This window comes from Engraulis encrasicolus, chromosome 18, assembly GCF_034702125.1.
Source record: "Engraulis encrasicolus isolate BLACKSEA-1 chromosome 18, IST_EnEncr_1.0, whole genome shotgun sequence".
NCBI classification, from domain to species: Eukaryota; Metazoa; Chordata; class Actinopteri; order Clupeiformes; family Engraulidae; genus Engraulis; species Engraulis encrasicolus.
Window position 1 is genome coordinate 33,973,056 of NC_085874.1, and position 22,246 is coordinate 33,995,301.

Genomic DNA, 22,246 nt, shown 5'->3' on the forward strand with positions numbered 1-22,246 from the left:
GTATGTTTGCTGTTGTCAGTCTGTGTAATGCTGCCTCTGTCTTTGTGTCTACTTGTCAATTTGCATTAACTCTGAATCTCTGTTTAAAGCTGAATCTCTCTCTCTCTCTCTCTCTCTCTCTCTCTCTCTCTCTCTCTCTCTCTCTCTCTCTCTCTGTTTATTTAAGCCTGTTTCTGTCTGTTTGCCAGACAGACTGTGATATTTCTAAGCAGTTTTTATGTGCGTCTAAATGTCTTCTTTTGTTTGGTGTGCTTTATTTTTTTGCTTGTTTGTTTGTTTTGTCTTCCTTTGTGCTTATTTTCTTTTTTATGCCCTCTGTCCCTCTGCTTATTTAAGCCTATACCTGTCATCAGACTTAAAATCAGAGCATCATTCCATCTGTTTTGGGAATGGTTATCTACGGAGCACGAGATAGACCAGATAATATCTTATTTAGGGGTTGTCAAGAAAGCATTCTGTCACGTTGTAAAGTGTGCTCTCGCAAGTCGTGCGCACATCTAAATAAAGTGTGCGTACGTTTACCTAAATTACGTGTTTGTCTTGTGAAAATCGTTAGAAAACCGTGCACTCACTTCAATGAAACCGTGCCTACGTTACATACGTACCTCGCGAGCACAATTTACTGCAGCGTGCCCACACTTAGTAACTTTTGTAAAATTGCACTCACGAGATACAAAGCGTGGGCACGACTTTGACAACTCAAGCCCACGTTTTAGGTAAAGGTTCGCAGAATCTGTTTAATAAATCGAGGGCACTTTTTGCAAAGTGAGTGCTCGTTTTATCTCATCCCTGAGCCTTTAAAGGGTCCGTAGTTATCCCATACTGAAATCAGTGTTTCCCACAGAGTTTTTGGAAACTATGGAGGCAGCTGGGATTTGTTTAGTTGGGGTGTGGGTGTGGTGTGTGTGTGTGTGGGGGGGGGGGGGTTGCGTGGAAATTCATGTGACGTAAATGCAAAACGGCAAAACAATGAGTAAAGTATGACATTGGCGCATGGAGAAACTATAGGCCTACATTTCAGCCATTTATGTTTTGAGAAATTACATTAGATTTCACCATGACATGTATAGTAGTACATTGTCATTTATATTAAAAAATGTAGTAAAGTTAATCATTTCTGTTTGCAACACACTTGTCATTCGTCCCTCATGCAGGAGTCTATGCAATGAAAAAAAAAAAAAAAAAAAAAATAGGAGCACAGATAAGAATTTAGGATCACTGTGAAATTGTTAACACAGAGACAAAAAGGGTCTAAGATAATAGGTTATGCCTTTTTTCCCACACACATAGGTGTACACATTTTACATGAGGGGTGCTGGTCACAGGGCCAGTTTTTCAACTCATCCCAACTGTAAACTCATCCCAACTATCCCTTCTCTGAAGGTTTTTTATTGCTCCCAAACCGTTAACTACAACAACATGACTAGGCTTTTGATCCCTCTGTCTTTCAAGCACTCATGGTTTTCTCTCCAGGAGGAATATGCGAAGGAAATCGTTTTTCAAATCGTTTTTAAAAACACGGAAATCGTTTTTTTTTTTTTTTAAGTAAAAAAAAAAAAAAACCTTTTTTTTTGTTTTTTAAACATTTTCGGAAATTATGGCGGCCAAATTTAAACTATGGCAGTGCGCCATAGTTTCCTCAAGGTATGGGAAACACTGCGTACTGACATGTAATTATTTTCCCATGCACAGGAATTTTTCCAGTGTTAATTCAAGTCTTATAGAGTTAATTTAACATCTTCTAGAGTGTATTTGGTCCCAGAGTACTCTCTAAGTGTTGAATTGACGCTGCATTTTTTACTGTGTGTGTTTGTGTTAAATCAAGCCACAATCTTGATAGTATAGCACCTTGCAGCTATGGCTGATATATTGGGACCAAGTTCTAAGTTAATGTCTTACCTCACATGACCTAATCCAGGCTAACATGCGTAATCCAATGCTGTCTGTCCGCATAAAAAGAAGTAGGGGATTCATTAGGGAGGCTGCATGGAGTTTCATACTAGGTACCAGAGAGACATCCTCAGGAGATAAATGGTATTGCATCCCAAATTCACACTTGTATACGTCACCCTTTCAGTTTTTTTGTCCTGTGGTGCATCTTACTTTAGGATGTACAGTTATAATGTCAAAGTAGCAATGAATAAACAAATCAGTGAACAACAATTAAAAAAACATGAGTGATTTATTGTATTATTCAATACATTATATGCCATATTATATCCCATTAATGTCATCTTCATCTGTACCTCCCTCATTTTGTCTTGTCCCCTCTCTCTCTCTCTCTCTCTCTCTCTCTCTCTCTCTCTCTCTCTCTCTCTCTCTCCCTCTCTCTCTACCTCTCTCTCTACCTCTCTCTCCCTCTCTCTCTCTACCTCTCTCTCTCTCTCTCTCTCTCTCTCTCTCTCTCTCTCTCTCTCTCTCTCTCTCTCTCTCTCTCTCTCTCCTCCTGAAGCCTAATGATCTGGACCCATTCCAAGACCTGCTGGATGACTCGCCGTACTCGGGAGACGTGAGCATGCCGAGTCCCAAACATAAGTACAACCCCTGCAAGGAGGCCAAGAAGGAGATCATCACGTAAGACATCCCTCTCTCGGGCCGGATTAATGCACAGGCTAGATATGGCTGCAGCCTCTGGGCCCCCACCTGCCATGGATGCCCTGATTGACCAAAAGTGTGTGGGGGGGGTGCTGAATTGTAACAAGATGCAATATTGGAAAAATCATCTGTCATATTGAGCACACAGTTGGTAGAGATGTTGTTTAGTAACTAATTCCTGGCTTGTACTTATGACACTGTCTTCACAAATTTGTCACGAAATCTGCCCTCTGGGGGCCCCCACAGCAACCTGTCAGAGATTCTTTAAGTATATAGAGATATGCCAATGTTGCTATGGGCACCTCACATGACCAGGTTCCGGTCTGCCTAAAGGAGCGTGTCATAATACTCCTAGCATTGAATAGAACAGTCCTTAGGTCTGCCTAGGTCTGCCTAAAGGGGGATTTCTTCCCCCCTCCCTCTTGCAATAATAGAACCCGGAAACAATGGGCCAATGGAACCTCTCTCTCTCTACTCTCTCTGAACCTGTAGCTTAGGGGCCCCAAGCCATCTTAGTCCGGCCCTGGCCCTCTCCACCTCAGTGACTGGCATCTGCACAATGAATTTAGCAGTGGGAATTCCAACACTTACATAATTTGAAGTGTTAAAATCCAAGTCTTGAACTTACACTGTAAAATGTACTGGTTTTATTCAAACAATTTTAGTGAAATTAACCGCGCCACCGGATTGCCAATTTTTTGGCTGGTGGGGCTCAGCCAGCGTCACTTAACTTTAAAAAACAACAACAACAACAAAAACAGATTTGGGGTTTGGATTGTTTGCTTGCTTTGCTTGACGGCAAACAAAGAAATTCAGCTCTCAAAACAGAAAAAAGGGGGGAATCCATCTGAAGCGATAATCTGCTCTCCTGACACAGACACAATATTCTCTAACGTTATATAGGCTGAAATAGAAGGTGTCTCAGAGAGAACATATGGAAATATGACAATTTAACTGTTTAGCTCAGCCGTTATGTGCCGAATTGTAAAGAACCATGCTTCGCTTTTTCAGTTTGAATGCTCTTGAAAGTGGTGAAGTGATAATTCTTGGATTTTGATTACATTTGCATCACTTTTCACTTGAGCACAAATTATGTGAAGGGGTGATTCTTGGATTTTGATTGCTTTTACATTTTGAATACATTTACATTCACTCTACATTTTTTTTCTTCTAAACCCAACCAGCACCATCCCTCCTTATGGGTTCACCCTACATTTTGATGACATTTACATTTTGATCGCTGTGTGTTGCAGCCTCTCCAGCTGTCAGCTCGCAGACAAGGGCATCCGTGGGGTCATGTCTGCAGCCAATTCACAAGATCTGAAGTACGTACTGTTTGTTTGTGCATGTGTGTGTATGTGCGTGCGTGCATTTATACTGTATTTAGTAGGCTGACATTGGGGTTCTGTGCAATAGACTGGATATTCATGTTGCTCTGGCCATTGTGTTGTCTGGACAGGTGTCCCACGCCTGGCTGTGATGGCTCTGGACACATCACGGGCAACTACGCCTCCCATAGGAGGTAAGAGCTGTCAATCATCTGAAGCATTTAATACACCCCTGTACACAGTGGTGTGCGAGGACATTTTGAGGGGCAAGTGCTCGAGGGAGGGTAGGGGGCTTGTGGATCCAGTCAATGGCTGCCTTACTGGGCTATAAAGGGAATCTGTTGTATTTGGTATTGCTCCTTATGCAAAAAATTAGAAAAAATCAATATCATGATTATTGTAGACAATATGATATCACGATTTGTTAAGACGATATTTCTTGTAAGGGCAAATGTTCTGCGCGACTGTTGGGTTGCAGTTAAGTGTAGTGTGTGTGTGTGTGTGTGTGTGTGTGTGTGTGTGTGTGTGTGTGTGTGTGTGTGTGTGTGTGTGTGTGTGTGTATGTATGTATCTTTAGCTTTAGTTCAGAAACTTAGACTTAAGAAGGTCAAGACACTTAAATAAATAAAGCCAAAAAACCCTGTTTTTAACCAGTAGACGAACTAGCTAATGGACGGAGCGATTTAATAAGGATATCTGTGTGTGTATGTTGGTTGCGTGCGTGTGTGCGTGTACGTGTACGTGTGTGTTTGCAGTCTGTCTGGATGTCCCAGGGCAAAGAAGAGTGGCATCAAGATCCTTCACAGCAAGGAAGACAAGGACGACCAGGAGCCAATCAGGTGAGACCACCAATACAGATATACAATCAAGGCAACTGTGAGTGGTAAGAGAAATAGTCCTCAGGTGCCTATACTAAGAAGCTGGCTCAGGAGTAAACCAGGTTAAGTTAAGAGGTAAATCACCTAATAGAAGAGCCTGCGAGAGGACTCCTGAACCAGCTTCTCAAGGACTCCAGACTCTTCTATTAGATGATTTACTTGACTTAACCTGGTGTACCTTTAAAACAACTTCTTAAAGTGTCGGCACGCTTGCTGCGAGCCGCAAATTACGCACGTCACCGCGAGCAACCGACGGCACATGCTTGCTTTAAAAGCAGTTGACCAAGACGCAAAATACTTACGATCGCCCCCAGCGAGTATTACAAAGCGGATTCCAAAAAAGTTGGGACACTTTGTATTTTGTGAATAAAATCAAAATTGTGGCATTTTCAAAACATTCAATATGTTAATAAGGTAGAACATCATATACAGACAACTTATCAGTTGTTAAAGTCAAACAGAATTATTGTTTTGAGGTAATTATGTGGTCATTTAAAATTTCACCCTTGCAACAAATCCCAAAAAAGTTGGGACAGGGCCAATAAAATGCTTTTTATATTGGATAAGACTAAACACAACGCAAGGGATGAACAGTTAAACAGTTAAATATTTTGACTGATGGCATAATTGTATTCAAAAATTAAATCTTTTGATGTGCGAGACATGATTTCAGCAGCTCAACTGATAGGTGTGTTCTTCAACTTGTTTACCTTTTTGTTATGCTTAATATGTGGCATATCCTGACTGCAAGAAAACAATTTTGTGACCTGTTTACTCTTATGATGGAACCACACTGTTGGAACATAGAAGAGATTGACATTTGCCACCGTTATGGGGCAATATCTAAAGGCGGTGCTCCAAAATATAATGCCTTGGTAGCTATGCATGCTGTTTAAAGTCTGTATTTATCATTCAACATTCATTTGAATGCTCTACATGAGCAAGAAGACCATAACCAAGGCACCTCTGCCCCCATTTACCATCATATATGCTCTCTTTAAGACTGAAAACTAAATCAAGCTGAAGTATGCACTTTCTATATAACCTGGAGGGTGCATGACTCCTAGATTTTAAAAAAGGATGAAATATTTTCCATTCTGTAATCAGAGGACAGTTTCACATGTCTCCTAGGTCCATCTAGAATGAGCTTTCCGCATGCAACACTGTTTAATGTCTGCATCATGTGCATTAATCAAGTGTTGTGTTTATGGTCATTTTTTCGAGAGCTGTCATTGTTGGAGTGTCATAGTTTGCTTATTGACGATGAGTATGTCATGATCTCATAACTCATGCAATGATTACACAGAACTCTATATTACGGAAATAGGCCTTATATGCCTGCAATTTTGATAATTCAATCTTTCTGTGTAATAGATAAATAATTAGCCCCTCAAAATCGTCGCTTCTGAGTGACAGCCTCTCTGTGATGGTATTTTACTTGTGCATTGATGTTGGCAGTCAATATACCTGTAGTTCCTTTTAAAATATTCTTCCTTGTGTTATTTTTAGAATTATCCAACTATTACAACATGTGTTGGCCCTGTCCCAACTTTTTTGAGATTTGTTGCATGGGTCAAATTTGAAATGATAACATAATTACCTCAAAACAATAATTCTGCTTGACTTTAACAACTGATATGTTGTCGGTACATAATGCTCTACCTTATTAACATATTGGATGTTTTGAAAATGCCAGCATTTTTATTTTATTCACAACATACAAAGTGTCCCAACTTTTTTGGAATCCGCTTTGTAAGATATCGCACCTGACGCACGCATTTGGCTGCCGTGTTCAACGCGCACGAATTTGACATTAAATACACATGTTAGCGCGTTCATGAACGAATCGTACACGCGCTCGCGTATCCTACAGCAAGCATGCCGACACCCTTTGTATACCCCTCAGCACTGTTGGGAAAGTTACTCAAAAACTGTAATGCACTACTTATTACATGTTACTGTCATTTAAAAGTAATGCCTTACATTACAACATTACTTTTTTTAAAAAGTAAGGCATTACACTACTTTTGCATTACTTTTAGTTACTTTAGCCAAAATGACTGGAAATAAGGATTTGGCAATCTACAGTGCAAATCTATGAGGTGGCATGACTTTCACCTGCCATCCACAAGTCGTTTTGGAAGCCTGCAGACTGAAAACCAACATTTTCAGGATTTGCATCTTACCCACATACAATATTGATTCACCAATACAATGATTAATCCTTTCTCTTCTTACCACACCTTACCATGCACACCAGCGCCGTTAAAAAAAAAATCTATTACGGACGCATGCAGCACAGGCTCCATTGCAATTGGCTGAAACATAAAGCCACCTCACTGCACTACGAGTTTGAAAATTATTATTGATAAAAGAGCAGATGCATGCCTTGCTACAGTAGGCCCATTTTGAATATTAATTATATAGCCTACAGCACACCGGGGAAAATGTCTTATCAATGAACGAAATTATAGGCGAAAAAATGATTGCGAGGATACCAGCCAGTCAGTTTGCAAGCTCGTGGCTCGCCTGAATCATGTGACTTTGTGCAGAGATCAGTTTGTCACTCACTCACAACTCTAGAACTATTATTCTTTACGCGCGCTCAGTCAGCACCGCGGCCAGCATATTCTGCGACTTTGCGCAAACAGCTAGTTCTATTCATGCAACTATTGTGCTGGAATTTACTGTGATAGGCTACAGAGTGATGCAACGACAGCAAGCATTTTCAATTTCACTACTTAGACAGGCGAACGTATAATATTTTATTTCAAATGGATTTATTTCAATTTTAGTGATGTTTAGTTGAACAAAAGTGAGGGGGGTGCAACGTAGGCCCTACTCATCCCCCCGTCGGATACCCTGCCGTGTCCCTGTCTCGTGAGAATGGGATGCATCCCCTCCTTTCCTGACTAATTTGGTGGTGCTATGGCACCTCTTCAAATCGTCAAATTGTTTGTAGGCTACTGTTTTTCGACGTGGAACGCGGTTTGGGTTTCAAGTAGGCCTACAGTGTGCATTTAACTGAAATGTTCTTGGCGTCCTTATTTTCAATGAAGTCAAAGTTGAAAACGAGCAAGCTGGATCTTCTGGATCGGTCATCCTTTGTCAGCCTGCCATTTCGAGAGACGAAGCGTGAAAGAGGAAGCAATGTTCTGCGTGGAACTTTAAAATCTCTGCGCGGACGTAGGCCTACTATCAGATGCAATAGCTGATCTCGCGGTGATCCGCGAACATTGTATAAAGAAAACAAAATACCCACACAAAATGTAGGTGAAAAAAATGCGTTGTAATGTGCAAGTTACTTGCATTGTAACGAGGACATATTACCGATTTTTCCCCCTGTAATCAGTTACATTACTGAGTTACTCAAAAATGTAATGCATTACAGTAATTAGTTACTTTTGTAACTCGTTACTCCCAACACTGCCCCTCAGATAGTAAGGTTGCTTGTGTGAATCACGTACCAGATGGGAGAACTCCTACAGTGTGTGGGCTCCTACACCCCTATCCATGGTCTTGAATAAGGCACCTTGTTGCAGGTGGATTTAGAATTCGTGTTTCGACCCCAATGTTGTCTTTCTTGCCAATCCACCTGTGTCAATTTTCTCTAACAACGCAATACAAAGTGTACTACCTGGAACGAACTGTATCAGTTTTTTGGGGGGCACTTTTCTCAACAGAAAATCTTTTAAAGATGATCTATTTCCTATTTCGTTTCCTATCCTACCACCCAAGAGCACGTTGAGAAGTTATTTCCACCCTTGAGAGGTGACCTTTTTTTCATTATTAGCCAGTCGACTTCCTGCAGAGTGTTCTTGTTCAGACACCCCCACCCCCCGGCCTTCACAATCCTCTACAAGACAAGTCGTGCAACCCAGCCCTTGACTTCAGCATGATTTTCTTCAGCTTGTAGTCTTTGACTGATGTGGACTTCCATTCCATTTGGACCCTCTGCAGGAGGTTGTCCAGCCCAGCCCAGCCCTCGCTCCACACACACCCACCAGCCTGCAGGGGCTGCCAACCTGCCCCGCTCGCCCGCCCACCAATCTAGCCACCCTCCTCCGTACCCGGCCCATCATCTACCTGTGGCCCCTGACCGTGCCCCTTAGCCGAGCCGACCGCCTACCCCGGCGCCCACTTCTCCTCTAGTCCCACCCCCCTACCCCAGCCGTCCCCACCACAAATCCTCCAATCCCCTACCACCTTCAGCCGTCTACCCCAGCCACACCCCTCCACAACTCCAGCCCGCTTACCTCTTCCATCCTTCTACCCCAGCCTCTCCTGCTCCCTCCACACCTCCTACAGCCCCCAACCCCAGCCTCTCCTGCCCCCTCCACACCTCTTCCATCCTTCTACCCCAAGACTCTCCTGCCCCCTCCACCCCCTCTCTAGCCCCCTACCCCAGCCTCTCCTGCCCCCCCCCTAATCCTCCTCCAGGCCAGGCCAGGCCAAGCCAAGCCAAGCAGCCACAACCCCCCCCCAGCCCCACCCCACCCTCCATCCTCCATCCCGCTGCCAGCAACACCATCCATCTCCACTGGTCATTTCTCACTCAGCTGGAGGTGATGGAGGGAGCAGAAGCTGGCCATGGGCACCTGCTGTTAGAGGTTTTTGGTTGTGTGTGTGTGTGCGTGTGCGTGTGTGTGTGTGTGTGTGTGTGTGTGTGTGTGCGTGTGCGTGTGTGCGTGTGTGCGTGTGTGCGTGTGTGTGTGTGTGTGTGTGTGTGTGTGTGTGTGTGTGTCTGCGTGTGTGTGTGTGTCTGTGTCTGTGTCTGTGTCTGTGTGTGCCTGCTGTTAGGATTGTGCTCGCCAGGACAAAGTCAGTGCAGACACTTCAAGAACAGTGACTTTTTCCTCAAAACGAAATTGTTACCTAGAGGCTAACTTTGATAAAGGGCACAACAAATTGCAGTGGGTGGTCTGGTAATACAGGAAGAAGTTTACGAGTGGGCTATATTTTAAAAGAGTTTTTTTTTGGTACGTAAAAACAATTGTTGACCTTGACAACTCTTCAAGTTATTTGGGAAGAAGGAAGAAGAGGACCGTATGACAGTGACGCACAGCACTGTGGCTGTAGGTGATAGAGCTTGAAAGTGACGTCACTTCCCCCGATTTCATGGGACCTCAACGGCGTTTTTAGTCGAAAATCGTAGCATGTAATCCAATGGCGGTATTAAAATGATATTTCGATCCCCTTCGAGTTGTGCCACGAGCTCCACATATGTTGTTTCTGATATTTTTGTTTAATTTTTTGCACGAACCCCCAAACTTTTTAGAAAGCTGTGTTTCTTCAAATTTTTCATGCAGACGGCCTTGGAACAAAACGTTGATACTTCTGCATGAAAAACCTTTATCTAGCCTCTTAAACAGCATATTTGTAGCCCAGCGCATATAATGACTGAGATCGGAAGATATTTACTCGCTACCATGTTGTTAGATGGTCAGCTTAGGTCCCGTGAAATGCGGAACTAAGGGGGCGGAACTTTCAAGCTCTATAGAGTCAAGGTGATTCAGGGGACCACGACATTCACGGGCACCGACAGAGCACACAGAAGGGGAACATCACCCCTCAGACCTTTTTAAGGCAGTCAGACCTACCGTACGAGCACAAAAAAACACTACAAACGTCAAGTTTCACTGCATGAATGATCATGGCCTTTTCATCTGAACGGCAAGTCCCACAGGGAATGTGGCGTTGTCATTGTGCTCAGGGTACTTCAGTCACAGCCGGATTATCATCGACTTTCAAATCTGTTCGAGACTTGGTCGACCAAGAGCATAACAATTAATATTTCCAAAACGGCATTGTTGACCCTCCTCCCTAGGTTTGCAACAGGTTGTTTGCTTACCTACAAAGTAGGTGGAGTTCCCGTTTTTTTGGGAGCTCAGAAACGATATTTGTATTGCTCTTGGCCTGACTAGAAGCAACGCTGAAGGTGTTGCATCACTAAGAGGGCGCAGCCTGGCTACCTCAGTCATGGAGGAGAGCGCTGGTTTATAACCCCCCTCCCCACCCAACTGCCAGTGTCAAGGATCAAACCCGCAACCAATGGGCTCCAAGACGGACACCCTAGCTGCTTACCCATTTCTGCCCTTCCTTTCTTTAGAGACTGTGGAAGCCCTTCCCAGCTACTTGGGAACTTCACTACTACCTATTTTCAAGTCTTTGTGATTTTTGTTTTCATTACTGCTGTAGCACTTTCTATATATTAGGAGCCATGGAAGTAATGGTGCTTGCACACCGCAAGCGCGAGACGTCCACTTAGCGTGTTCGGTATCAGTCCGAACCGGTTAGAATACATGAAAACAGATCATGCCTTGCACACAGGAGTGCGGTGTAAGCACGACCGACGCATCTCCGGCCCCGCATGTGGCAGAACGGACATGTCCGTAATGCTCCTTGAAAATAGAACTCGAATCTATTGTCCTGCGCGGACGTCCGCGTTCAATGAGCGGGCTCCATTGAAAATGAATGGCTGCTACCCGCGGATAGAACGTGGACGCTGACTGTGCAGTGTGCAGGGCAGCCTGCGAACCTCTGGGACTCGCAATGCTCCTGGACACGTTAAGCCAGGAACCTTTTTGGTGGAGAGAGCCATAAACGCCAAATTAAAAAAAAAAAAAAAATCACGAGAGCCATACCATTTTAAAAATACTAAAATCAAAATCATGTATTTCAATTAAGCCCAACAAGTTTAGAGTGTACTGTCAAGTTATTGCTTTTATTGATAACAGGTAAGTATAGGGTTGCCAACTGTCAACTTCATCATGGTGAAGGTCTGGGAGAATTTTGTATTTTTTAGATGTATTTCCTGCATTTGAACACGTTTTAACCTCCCTTGTCTCATTTCAACTCAATATGGAACCCGTACTTTTATTTATAAATACAGGACGATTCCATATTTCAAGCGATGTTTGGCAACCCTAAAGAGCCATATGTGGCTCTAGAGCCAAAGGTTCCTGTCCCCTGCGTTAAGCGTACGTGAACATCTCGCTGTGTTTCCACCATCAGAGTTAGGGTAATCCCATTGACCGTGTGAAGTGCTGTAAAGGTAAATGTAACTCATCTCAAGTCGTCTTTGCTAGTTATGTAGAGGTTCTGTATTAGTCTGTAGCGATCAGAAAGCCGGTGCCTAGTATTTGAATCTACGTGAATCATGTCACCAACTGGCTTCCTATACCCCCGTACCTCGGTTGTCAAAACTCTGAATTCCATGGCGCTGGTCTGTCCGTCCTCACGCTGTAGGTGTCCAGTGCCAGGGTGCGACGGCCAGGGCCACGTGACGGGCAAGTACGCCTCCCACCGCAGTGCGTCGGGGTGCCCCCTGGCGGCCAAGCGGCAGAAGGACGGGCTGGTGAACGGCGCCCAGTTCGCCTGGAAGGCCGGCAAGACGGACGGCATGACCTGCCCCACTCCTGGCTGCGACGGATCGGGCCACGTCAGCGGGAGCTTCCTGACACACCGGAGGTGTGTGTGAGTCTTTGTGTGTGTGTGTGTGTGTGTGTGTGTGTGTGTGTGTGTGTGTGTGTGTGTGTGTGTGTATGTGTGTGTGTGGGTGCTCACCCGCACACGCACATGCGTACGTGTCAGCCTGCTTTTGAATATACTGTCTAGGCCACAAGCCAAGGTACATAAGATTGTGGAGATGATAGAGGTCACGTCACTTGCCTGATGGTGGAGGTTGTCTGAAATGTCTCTGTCTCTTCTCAGTCTGTCAGGCTGTCCGCGTGCCTCGTCTGCAATGAAGAAAGCTCGCATGACAGGGGTGGAGATGCTCACCCTCAAGCAGAGGCCCAGCAAAGGTACTGTCACTGTGGGGCCCATACATATTACATTACACTTAGCTGACACTTTTATCCAAAGCAACTTACAGTTATTTACAGGGTATTGGTTACAGTCCCAAGAGCAGTATGGGATTTGGTCAGCCTCGCTCAGCCACGGAGTGGGGTAGGAAGTGGGAGGGTGGGATGTGAACCTGCAACCATCTGATCTAAAGCCCATCTCCTTAACCATTAGGCCACGGCTGCCCAATAGTAGTGCACTCTGGTACAATACAAGGGCAAAACAAAGTTCTGTATGTGAACACTGTCATCCTTCCTAGTTTTAGGATTAATTCCTGTGCATAATTGATATGGCTTTATGAAGTCAATGTATCCTCCTGTCTATTTAAACTCAGCTCACAAAATGTTAAATTACTGGGTTTTGGCTTTGCAGTGAACTACGAGACAAAAATGAATGTAACACACATGGCAGTACAGTACAAGTGAACATATCAGGCTGATGTGTTTAAATGAGAACCGGCCAAAAATGCCTTTACATAAAGTCAGCATCACGTTAAAGATGTGAAGATATGTCAGGTCTGCACTACACTCTGCTTTCAGTTTTCACCCAAATGCCATCAAACACTTGAACTCTTGACTTTTTTATTGACTGCACTTCGCTTAATGTGCACTTGACTCCTTTTTTTGCATTATGGCAGACTGAGTTATCACTGTTTAATGGTCTTACCACTGGAGAAGTGGATTGACTTGTACTTTTGTACTGTTGTGCAAAAAAAAAATGTACTGCACTACAACGTTTAGGGTTACTGTCGTGGAAGTGCTTAATATTTCATGTTGACACATTTGGATGACACTAAAATGGATTAAAATGATGACCCATAATAATATAATTAACTATGTAATTATGTTTTTCTCAGGTATAGAGAATGACGAGGAGATCAAGCAACTGGATGAAGAGATCAAAGACCTGAATGAGTCCAATCACCAAGTGGAATCGGACATGATTAAACTGAGGACACAGGTATGCATTTTTATAATGATATTATATATACATTTTTGTTTTCTACTGGCTGCACGACACTAGCTGCGCGCAACTCAACCTCTGATTGTTGGAAACCGCTGTCGGTCAAAAGATTAACTCACGTGGTTGGCTGCCAGTGTCTTGGCCCCCCTCGCAATATCACTTTTAACAAGTCACCTTTCAGGTAGCCTTTCAAACCATAATCAACCTAAATATCTACAATAACTAAATAAAGATTAAGAATGGCAACCAAGATCAGATCAGAAACACTGCTTTGGTGTGTGTGTGTGTATGCGTGTGTGCATGCGTGTGTGCGTATGTATGTGTGTGTGTGTGTGTGTGTGTGTGTGTGTGTGTGTGTGCGCGTTTGTGCGTGCGTGTGTGTGTGTGTGTGTGTGTGTGTGTATGCGTGTGTGCATGCGTGTGTGCGTATGTATGTGTGTGCATGTATGTGTCTGCGCGACTGCACATGTGTGTGTGTGCGTATGCATGTATGTGTCTGCGCGACTGTGTGTGCGTGTGTGCGCGCTCGTGCGTGCGTGCTTGCGTGTGCACGTGTCTGCATGCGTGCGTGTATGCGTGTGTGTGTGTGTCTTCCTGCCTCCCAGATCACCACCATGGAGAGCAACCTGAAGTCGATCGAGGAGGAGAACAAGGCCATCGAGCAGCAGAACGACTCGCTGCTGCACGAGCTGGCCAACCTCAGCCAGTCGCTCATCAACAGCCTCGCCAACATCCAGCTGCCACACATGGTGAGAGACAGCACACAGACGCTACACATGGTGAGACATTGTACGCACGCACACACTCACGCACGCATACACACACACGCGCACGTGCATGCACACAGGCATGCACACGTGCACGCCTACACACACACACACACACATGCATACGCCCACACACACACACGCGCGCGCGTGCGCGTTTACGGACGCACACACACACTATGCATACACACACATGCATACGCACATGCACACACGCACGCACACACACACATACACACACCACATATGCTGAAAGACAACACAGCTGCCATACATGACACACTTACACACGCAGGCGCACACACACATACATGTAAACAGATACAGACACACACACACGTTTGTATCTTAGGCTAATTAAACACTGTTCCGTAGTGAATTCGTGGGACGTGAATGTGACTCTACTCATCTTCTGTATGTTTGCCTGTCCTCCGCAGAGCATACACCATCTACATATTTCGTTTTTTTATATATATTATTCTTTTTCTTTATCATGATCCTCATGAATCACAGTGCTTTCTTGCAGCATCCTCACGGTTTCTTGTGGGGCAAAGTTGAACGCAAAGTTGGAACACAATGTGAAACAAATCTGGCATGTGAACTGAACCGCTTCAGTACAGCTTGAGGTTGCAAAGTGTGGCGCAATGCTGGGCAATATGAGAGCAAAACATCTCAGGCATTCCCTTAAAGGTGCACTGTGTAATTTGTTTAGTAGTTTCTTTCCAGAATTCATGCTGCCCACTTACAACTGTTAACATTTTCAGGAATACTTACCATGACTTTCAAATTCCAACTATTCATTATGACTGGGAAAATTGCACTTTTCATACATGAAAAGATGGATATTCTCCATGTCTGCCCTTTTGGGTTTTTTTTGCCGCAAAACTTACTGTACTTTGGTCATAATTAAATATTCATGAAAAGATTCAATTCGGCAATAGGCAGCAGTTTCAATGAGCAGCATTGTTGCAATACCTACTCTGGCCACCATCCTACACAGTGCACCTTTAAATCTCAGATCTGTGTTCATGTTAAAGCTAAACAACGAAGCAACTAATTAGTGCCCTCAAGAAACCATCACATAAACATAAATGCGAGTAATCATCATAAAAAACTCCTGCCATTTAGTGCCCATTGGGTTATTGCGCTATGTTGCTCTTTAAAGACCATGTCAAATTTTCATGATGTCCATATTTTTAATTATGACCCTTCCATTTATTTGTAGGCTATACCTTCTGGCGTAAAAACAAATTCCTCTAATATTTCTATACTTGTATTACGCAAGTCTCCTACAGCTTTTTCCATTATCTGTCTTAATACCAGTTCACTGAGATCCACTAATGTATAATTTCCAGATCAGTTGTACAGGACAAAGACAGTCTTGTAAAATGTCATCTATAAATGCTGGCCTTTCTCTCTCTTGTCTGTGTTGTCATAAACGGCTTTGTGTGTGGTGTCGTGAGAGTAGTCTCCAGGCACTCCTGATGGCTAATCGCGTTGTCTCTCTCTGCAACTCTCTCTGTAGACCTCGCAGTCCCCGAAAGACGCACCTGTTAGACATAGCTGCTGTTTACAGACGGGCCAAAGAGTAAGACAACCATTTTCACTGTCCAATTGATGTCCCCCTATAAACGTACTACTCCTTGCCCCCTATCTCTTCCTCTGACTCCACTCTCTTTCCAAATTCCACATACACTCCCCCTTTCAATCCCTTGGAACCTCCCTGAAACATTTAATTTATTCGTGCATATAGTAGGGACTAGAGGGACAGCCACAGGGTCTGGAAGTACAAAAACCTTGCCAAAACATTGATCCAAGCAGCTCTGAATCATCTGCTAATCATAACTGGCACTCATGACAGGTAGACCAGCTACTCTGCCAACTCATTTCTGTTTTTTGAAGGAAAATGAGGCAGGGTTTTTTTTAATTTGTGAACATGTAGCTGCAGGGCTGCTGACAGCGTTTGCTGGGCCCAGGACAAATTAATCTGAAAGGGCCCCCTATCCAATACATGCAATGTAATTGGGACCCAATTCTGGGCTCCCTATCTCCCCGGGCCTGGGACAACATACTCTTTTGTTTCCCCCCACCCCTGTCGGCTGGCCTGTGTAGCTGACTCCTCTGCCATGGGACTATCTGTCTAATGTGGTCTCTGCTATTTACTGTCAATGTGGTCTCTGTGATGAAATTGCAGTGCTGCAGTGCCCTCTAGCGGCTACAGGGTTGAGTGCAGGTCAGGATGCTGCAGCTGAAATAATGCACCTTAATATCCTCAGGAGAAGGTAAATCAGATGGCGTGACAGCCCTTGAATGGAGGTAGAGTTCATGTGTGAGTGTGTGTCAGTATTTCAGAGTGTCTGCAGTTGTTTTCTGTGCATGTGTGTGTGCGTATGCGTGCATGTCAGAGAGAGACAGAGAGACCGAGAGAGAGAAAGAGAGAGAGAGACAAAGAGAGGGAGACACAGGCACAAGGTTTGTGATGATGCTTCATATTTCTGTTGAACATTGCCTCATCTCTCATAGACACCGCTTGTCATCATGCAGTTCATGATATGCACACGGTCGAAATCCCTCAGACTTTCCTACTTGTTTCTGCTTGACTGCGTTATGTTTTGAACAGAGGTTTATGGTCTACACGGGTTCATGTTAGTTGGTATGTCTGTCTGTCTACAACCTGAGAGGAAGACGACTAATTTCAATCCCAGTACCATATGTCAATCAAGGAAATACAAGAGTTCCAAATCAAAGTAATAAAAGTTAGATTTTAATTTAATTGAATTCAATGCTTTAATTGAACATAATTTAATTGAACATATATTTAATTGAATTCAATTTATTTAATTTAACTTAACACGTTTAATTCATTGGAATTTTTCAGGCCACTTGATGTGTGAAGAAGACTCCATGCAAAAACACAATGAGTGGGCTGTGTGTTAATGTCTGTAATGCATAGGTGTTGTTTTCTTGGCCTATGAAGTTAGAAATAGAAGCAGAACTTTTGTCTCACAACAAGTTACAGCGATAAAACAGGCCCAACAGATGCACAGAGTAAACAGTATATCACAAAACTTAAATAAAATATAAGGTTAATTACTATGTAGTAAAATGTACAACTAACAGGTATTGCCCAGTAGCAAAGACATATCGCAGAGCAGCCTCATAGCCCTGGCGTGATGTTTCAATGCTATTTGAGCAGGTGGCGGTGTTGGATGGCGAGGGCATACCTGTTGTGTGCCATGCTGAGGCGGTCACCTATGCCCTCCCCAAACCTAACCATCAGTGAAATCATGTTGGCATGAGGGTGTTGTTTTTCAGTGCAGTGGCCGCTTTAGATGCCAAATGCCAAATGCATACTCATGGCATCCAACATTGCCGCCTGGTCAATAAGTCGAAAAGTCATGCATCGGAATGATATTATGTAGTGCACTGCAGCACTGAATTGAGTCTTGTTTAATTGACTGTGCTTGGTGTGTCCCAGGAGCCAATGAACGAGCAGAACTTCGACACGTATGTGGACACCCTGACCGACATGTACAGCCACCAGGAGCAGTACCAAAGCCCCGAGAACAAGGCCCTCTTGGAGAACATCAAGCAGGCCGTGCAGGGCATCCACGTCTAATAAGCCACATCTAACCAATGGCTGAGGGCCATCACAAAGCCTGATGGCCGCGTCGCCCAATCAAATTCAACGATGTTGAGCAAAAACACCATGAAAAAAAAACGAAATACTGATGACGAGGAGAACGCAGAGGAGATGAGGATTGTAAAATCTTTTGAATTATCATTTTAATGGCCGTGATTTATCTTTTCTGCATTTTATGAACAATGCTGATATGCTCTCTGAAAAATCCTATCACTATATGGTTTAATGCCTTGCTTTAAATAATTACTGCTAATGGCAATTGTTTTGAACAGCATTCATATTTTGTACATTTTCATATGACCTGACATAATGTGATGTATTGTTTATAGCTGCTAATGTATGCACATTTTAGTGTATATGTGTGTTATTTAAAAAAAAAAAAAGATTATTGACTAAATGACAGATGTTAATATATGTGCAGTGCCGTGGGATGTGGCCAACAGATTGTTTTATGGGGCGGACTGACATTGGATAAACTTTTTATTCAATGGGTTTTAATGGAAATGTGTCTGGTAGCCAGGTTGTTCTGTGGTTGTAAATTTATACATTTTGTAAAAACAGAAGAAAAAAACAAGAAAAAAGAAGGAAACTTGAATGAAGAAGAAAGTCTCAATGTCAGAAAGTCCTGTCATTGGTGATTTCTAATGCAGGCACCCTGTTGTAGAACAGTTTTGGGGGAAAAAACTTGAAAGTATGTTAGAATTCATGCCAAACTTTGAGAGCATCATGACACGGATACTTACTGGTGCATATCCCATAAACTAGGGTAGGACTTAACCAAGTGTGAAGTATACCATCTGTTTGTTATCTTCGGAATCTCCCATTCAGACTAGATCTGAATACTAAGTAGACAATCCAGCATTTTAAACCATTTTAGCTACATGGTCAAAACTAATGTCGAGTAGCTAGTCTGACAGAATATCAGCAATATGTGACAATGACTCAATCATATCCTTAGCTATGGGATGCAAACATTTGGGTATATGCAATTTCGTATTTGTAAGCCTGCCCGTTAAAAACAAGTGCATTTTTACTAACTGTAAAGAATTACGTTTTTTGTATGGACCTTTTAATACAATCATATTTTGAGAGTGAAACACCAACGATAAATTCTAAAATGAGAGCGGTTTCATTCCTCTTTATCTTTTGTGACATAGTTTCCATATTTTGACGTTTTAAGTTTTCAGCTTGTTTATTTGTTTGTTTGTTTCGTGGTTTTCTATTTTGATCTCAGACAGAGAGCGTGTTTTAAGAGTTAATGCCGGGTGAACATGTTGTGTGGATTTAATCAATGGACTGGATATACAGGGTTTATGCCTCTACCACGTGACTGCACTTATTCTGTCCTGTACATACTTAAGCATCCAATCACCTCTGCTTCTAAGGGTCTGTGTAAAAGCCAGGTGGAGGCCAGGGGCCCAACCAAGGTCACCTGACATCAATGGACAAGACGTCTGTGGCTGGTTCAGCTGTGGCCTGATCGAGGACTGGCTATCCATGAACTGATACACAAGTACTGATGATTCTGTCACTGCAAAAGAAACATTATGGCTGCACTTTAACCTCATACAAACCAGTGTGACACGGGGAATTCTTCTTTAAAAAAAGACACTGTATGGAAACCTTTCTATAAACTGACATGGATATGACTTTCGAATCACTTCAACATTCACAACACATTGTTCCTCTTTTTTGAAGCACTTTTATTTTAAAAGGCATACTCTAATGCCCCCATTCACATGTTGATATGACAATCTTCATTTGTTTCTGGAGTGTTAATCACTTTGAATTTTGGTTTAAAGTGAGCCTTTTCTGGATTAGCCACAGTAATGTCTACATACACAAAAAAACCCCAATAGCCCACCATCCTGTTGCCAACTTTTTATACTCACCAATATATTAGGATGGTTTAAGTCAGACATGAAGCACTGCAACTGTACAAATTCATGGTAAAACTGAAACAGATAATTTGCTATAATAATAATTAGACTACTGTATTGATTGGATATGGCATTTGTTGAACCACAATGGTACAATCATGTCCCATTCCCAAATTGACCGTGAGAGTAAAAAATGTGAAAATGTGTTTACGAATGTAGCTCTACTGTTACTTTGACAAAGTGAAAAAAAATGAAAAAGTGAGAAATGTAAATGGACAACTGAAGGGACTTCATCGGGACATAGGCCTATAGGAAATTCTGGGCCATTCACATCTTACGGAATGATGTGTTAACTGAATTGACTCTCATTGTAGCAGATTTCAATATTCATTTTGCATTATGCAGCTACATGACAGTTTTTATACCACAACCCATTTTAAAACAATCATTTTCTTGAATTTCCTACAGAATCAAAGTGTTTCATTCCCATTTTTTCTGTAGGTAAAAAAATGTTGAAACTTAAGACTGACGTCTTTAGCCAGCGTCACTTTCTACAGTCTTGTTTACATCAGAATTGTGTCTGTTTAAATGAAGCTGCATGCTGGTTGATATTTTTAACAGTTCCATCTAACTATTGGATGAAGCTGCCTGTGGAAGACAAAAGACCTTGAAAATTACTTACACCATTTATTATGTTTTATATTTTTGTGCCATATGTACAGCTCAATAACAATATGTCTAAACATTTTCTTGAACTTGGGTCAGTTTTACAAAGTAGTACTTAAACCGAACTGAGATGGTTGCTACATTCTATAACCACTTTAAGGGACAATCAGATCCCTATAATGACTATTTCAAATCCGTATACATTTATGTATAATAAATCATTATTATTTGAAAAAGAAAGACAAAAAAGGAAAAAGAAAACAATTTTTTAAGACAGCCTGGATGTTAGCCTGATATGACTGAGTGTTCCTGTTGTCAAACTCACACATCTCTATGTTGCCAATGTACTGTAGTGGCTCTGACCATCGCGGTCCTTTTAAAGGGGTGGGGGGGAGGAAATGAGGCACTAGCAAACTATACCACACATGCACTCTTGGAGGGTGGGGGGGTTGGGGGGTTTCAGATGAATCAAGGGGCCCAGGGTCCGTCCCTGGGGGACTTCAGCCCATGGTCCACAGCTTTGTGTATGCAGCTTATCGCCAATGTAGTACTGCTTCAAATAGACTTATAGCAAATGTTAAAAAAGACAACTACAACACTTTCATGAACAGTCATCCTTGCTTATACTATCGAGGACAGGATTTTAAGCACAATTCAGCTGCCTGAATGCTGCTGAGACATTCTTGTTATATAATAACAAATGGATAAGGTTATATGTGACTATTTACATACAAAACATTATGGTGTCACATGCTTCAACACGGAGTACTTTTTTTCTTACGAGAACATGTCAAACTCATCAAGAGTGTGAGAACATTTTCATGATTTAAAAATGTTTTGACTAATCCTTTGATGACAGGATTTTTGTATGACATCGCTTTCCTTCTCTCTTTTCTCTTTTACGTTCCTTCTTCCTCTCTGTCGCTCAATTAATTTATTTTTGTACCACATGGCATGGCATTTTGTTGATATAATACTTTTGCTATAAATGTTTAAAAAAAAAATCATGCATTGCAGTGATATTTCATTTTGAAATTGTGAACTTTGTACAATTTTTATCATGCTGGTGTTGACATCTCTTACTCTAAATAAAACCATGTTGCCATAGACACTATTCCAAAGCTATTTTTTGTATGTATACAGTACCAGTACAAAGACTAAATCGGATGATCAAAAATTACTGTATACCCAAGTGTATCTTATCATCATGTCTACTTCACTCTTTTTATTTACCTTTGTGAATGAAGTTATAGAAAAATACAGTATATTGTTCAATGGATTTTGATTATTTGCAGGGTGGGTAAGAAAAACCTAACCCTTATCAGAAGCTGCTTCCACGTAGCCTGCAATTTTTGAAAACGCATTGGTTTTGGCCTTCCGTCTCCACGTAGAGTTTTAAAATGCACATCAATCCTGCTCCACGTGCATACCACCAAGATGAACCACATTCAACAGGATTAACTGTGGATGCAAGAGGAAGCTGTCTGAACTCTCTGAAATGGATGTTTGGGTGATATAATATGTATCCAAAAACATAAAACCACAGCTGTCCATTACGGTAGAATTAAATGTGCATCTCAACTCTCCTGTTTCCACCAGAACAGTCCATCGGGAGGTCCACGGGGTCAATATTCATGGCTGGTCACCCAAACATCCCTTTCAGACAGCTTCCTCTTGCGTC

The 22,246-nt window shown here is 42.6% G+C and overlaps 1 protein-coding gene across 1 annotated transcript in view; it reads left to right on the plus strand.

Moving 5' to 3' along the window:
* myt1la (myelin transcription factor 1-like, a) overlaps positions 1-19,271 on the plus strand; it is an 87,074-nt gene extending 67,803 nt beyond the window's left edge. Inside the window, exons 19-28 of the mRNA XM_063223483.1 lie at positions 2,453-2,574; positions 3,849-3,920; positions 4,055-4,117; positions 4,679-4,762; positions 12,050-12,271; positions 12,515-12,606; positions 13,503-13,606; positions 14,215-14,358; positions 15,902-15,964; positions 17,855-19,271. Of these exons, the coding sequence (XP_063079553.1) occupies positions 2,453-2,574; positions 3,849-3,920; positions 4,055-4,117; positions 4,679-4,762; positions 12,050-12,271; positions 12,515-12,606; positions 13,503-13,606; positions 14,215-14,358; positions 15,902-15,964; positions 17,855-17,995 (1,107 nt within the window). The 3' untranslated portion in view covers positions 17,996-19,271. The remainder of the gene's footprint in view (positions 1-2,452; positions 2,575-3,848; positions 3,921-4,054; positions 4,118-4,678; positions 4,763-12,049; positions 12,272-12,514; positions 12,607-13,502; positions 13,607-14,214; positions 14,359-15,901; positions 15,965-17,854) is intronic.
* The last annotated feature ends 2,975 nt before the right edge of the window (positions 19,272-22,246 follow it).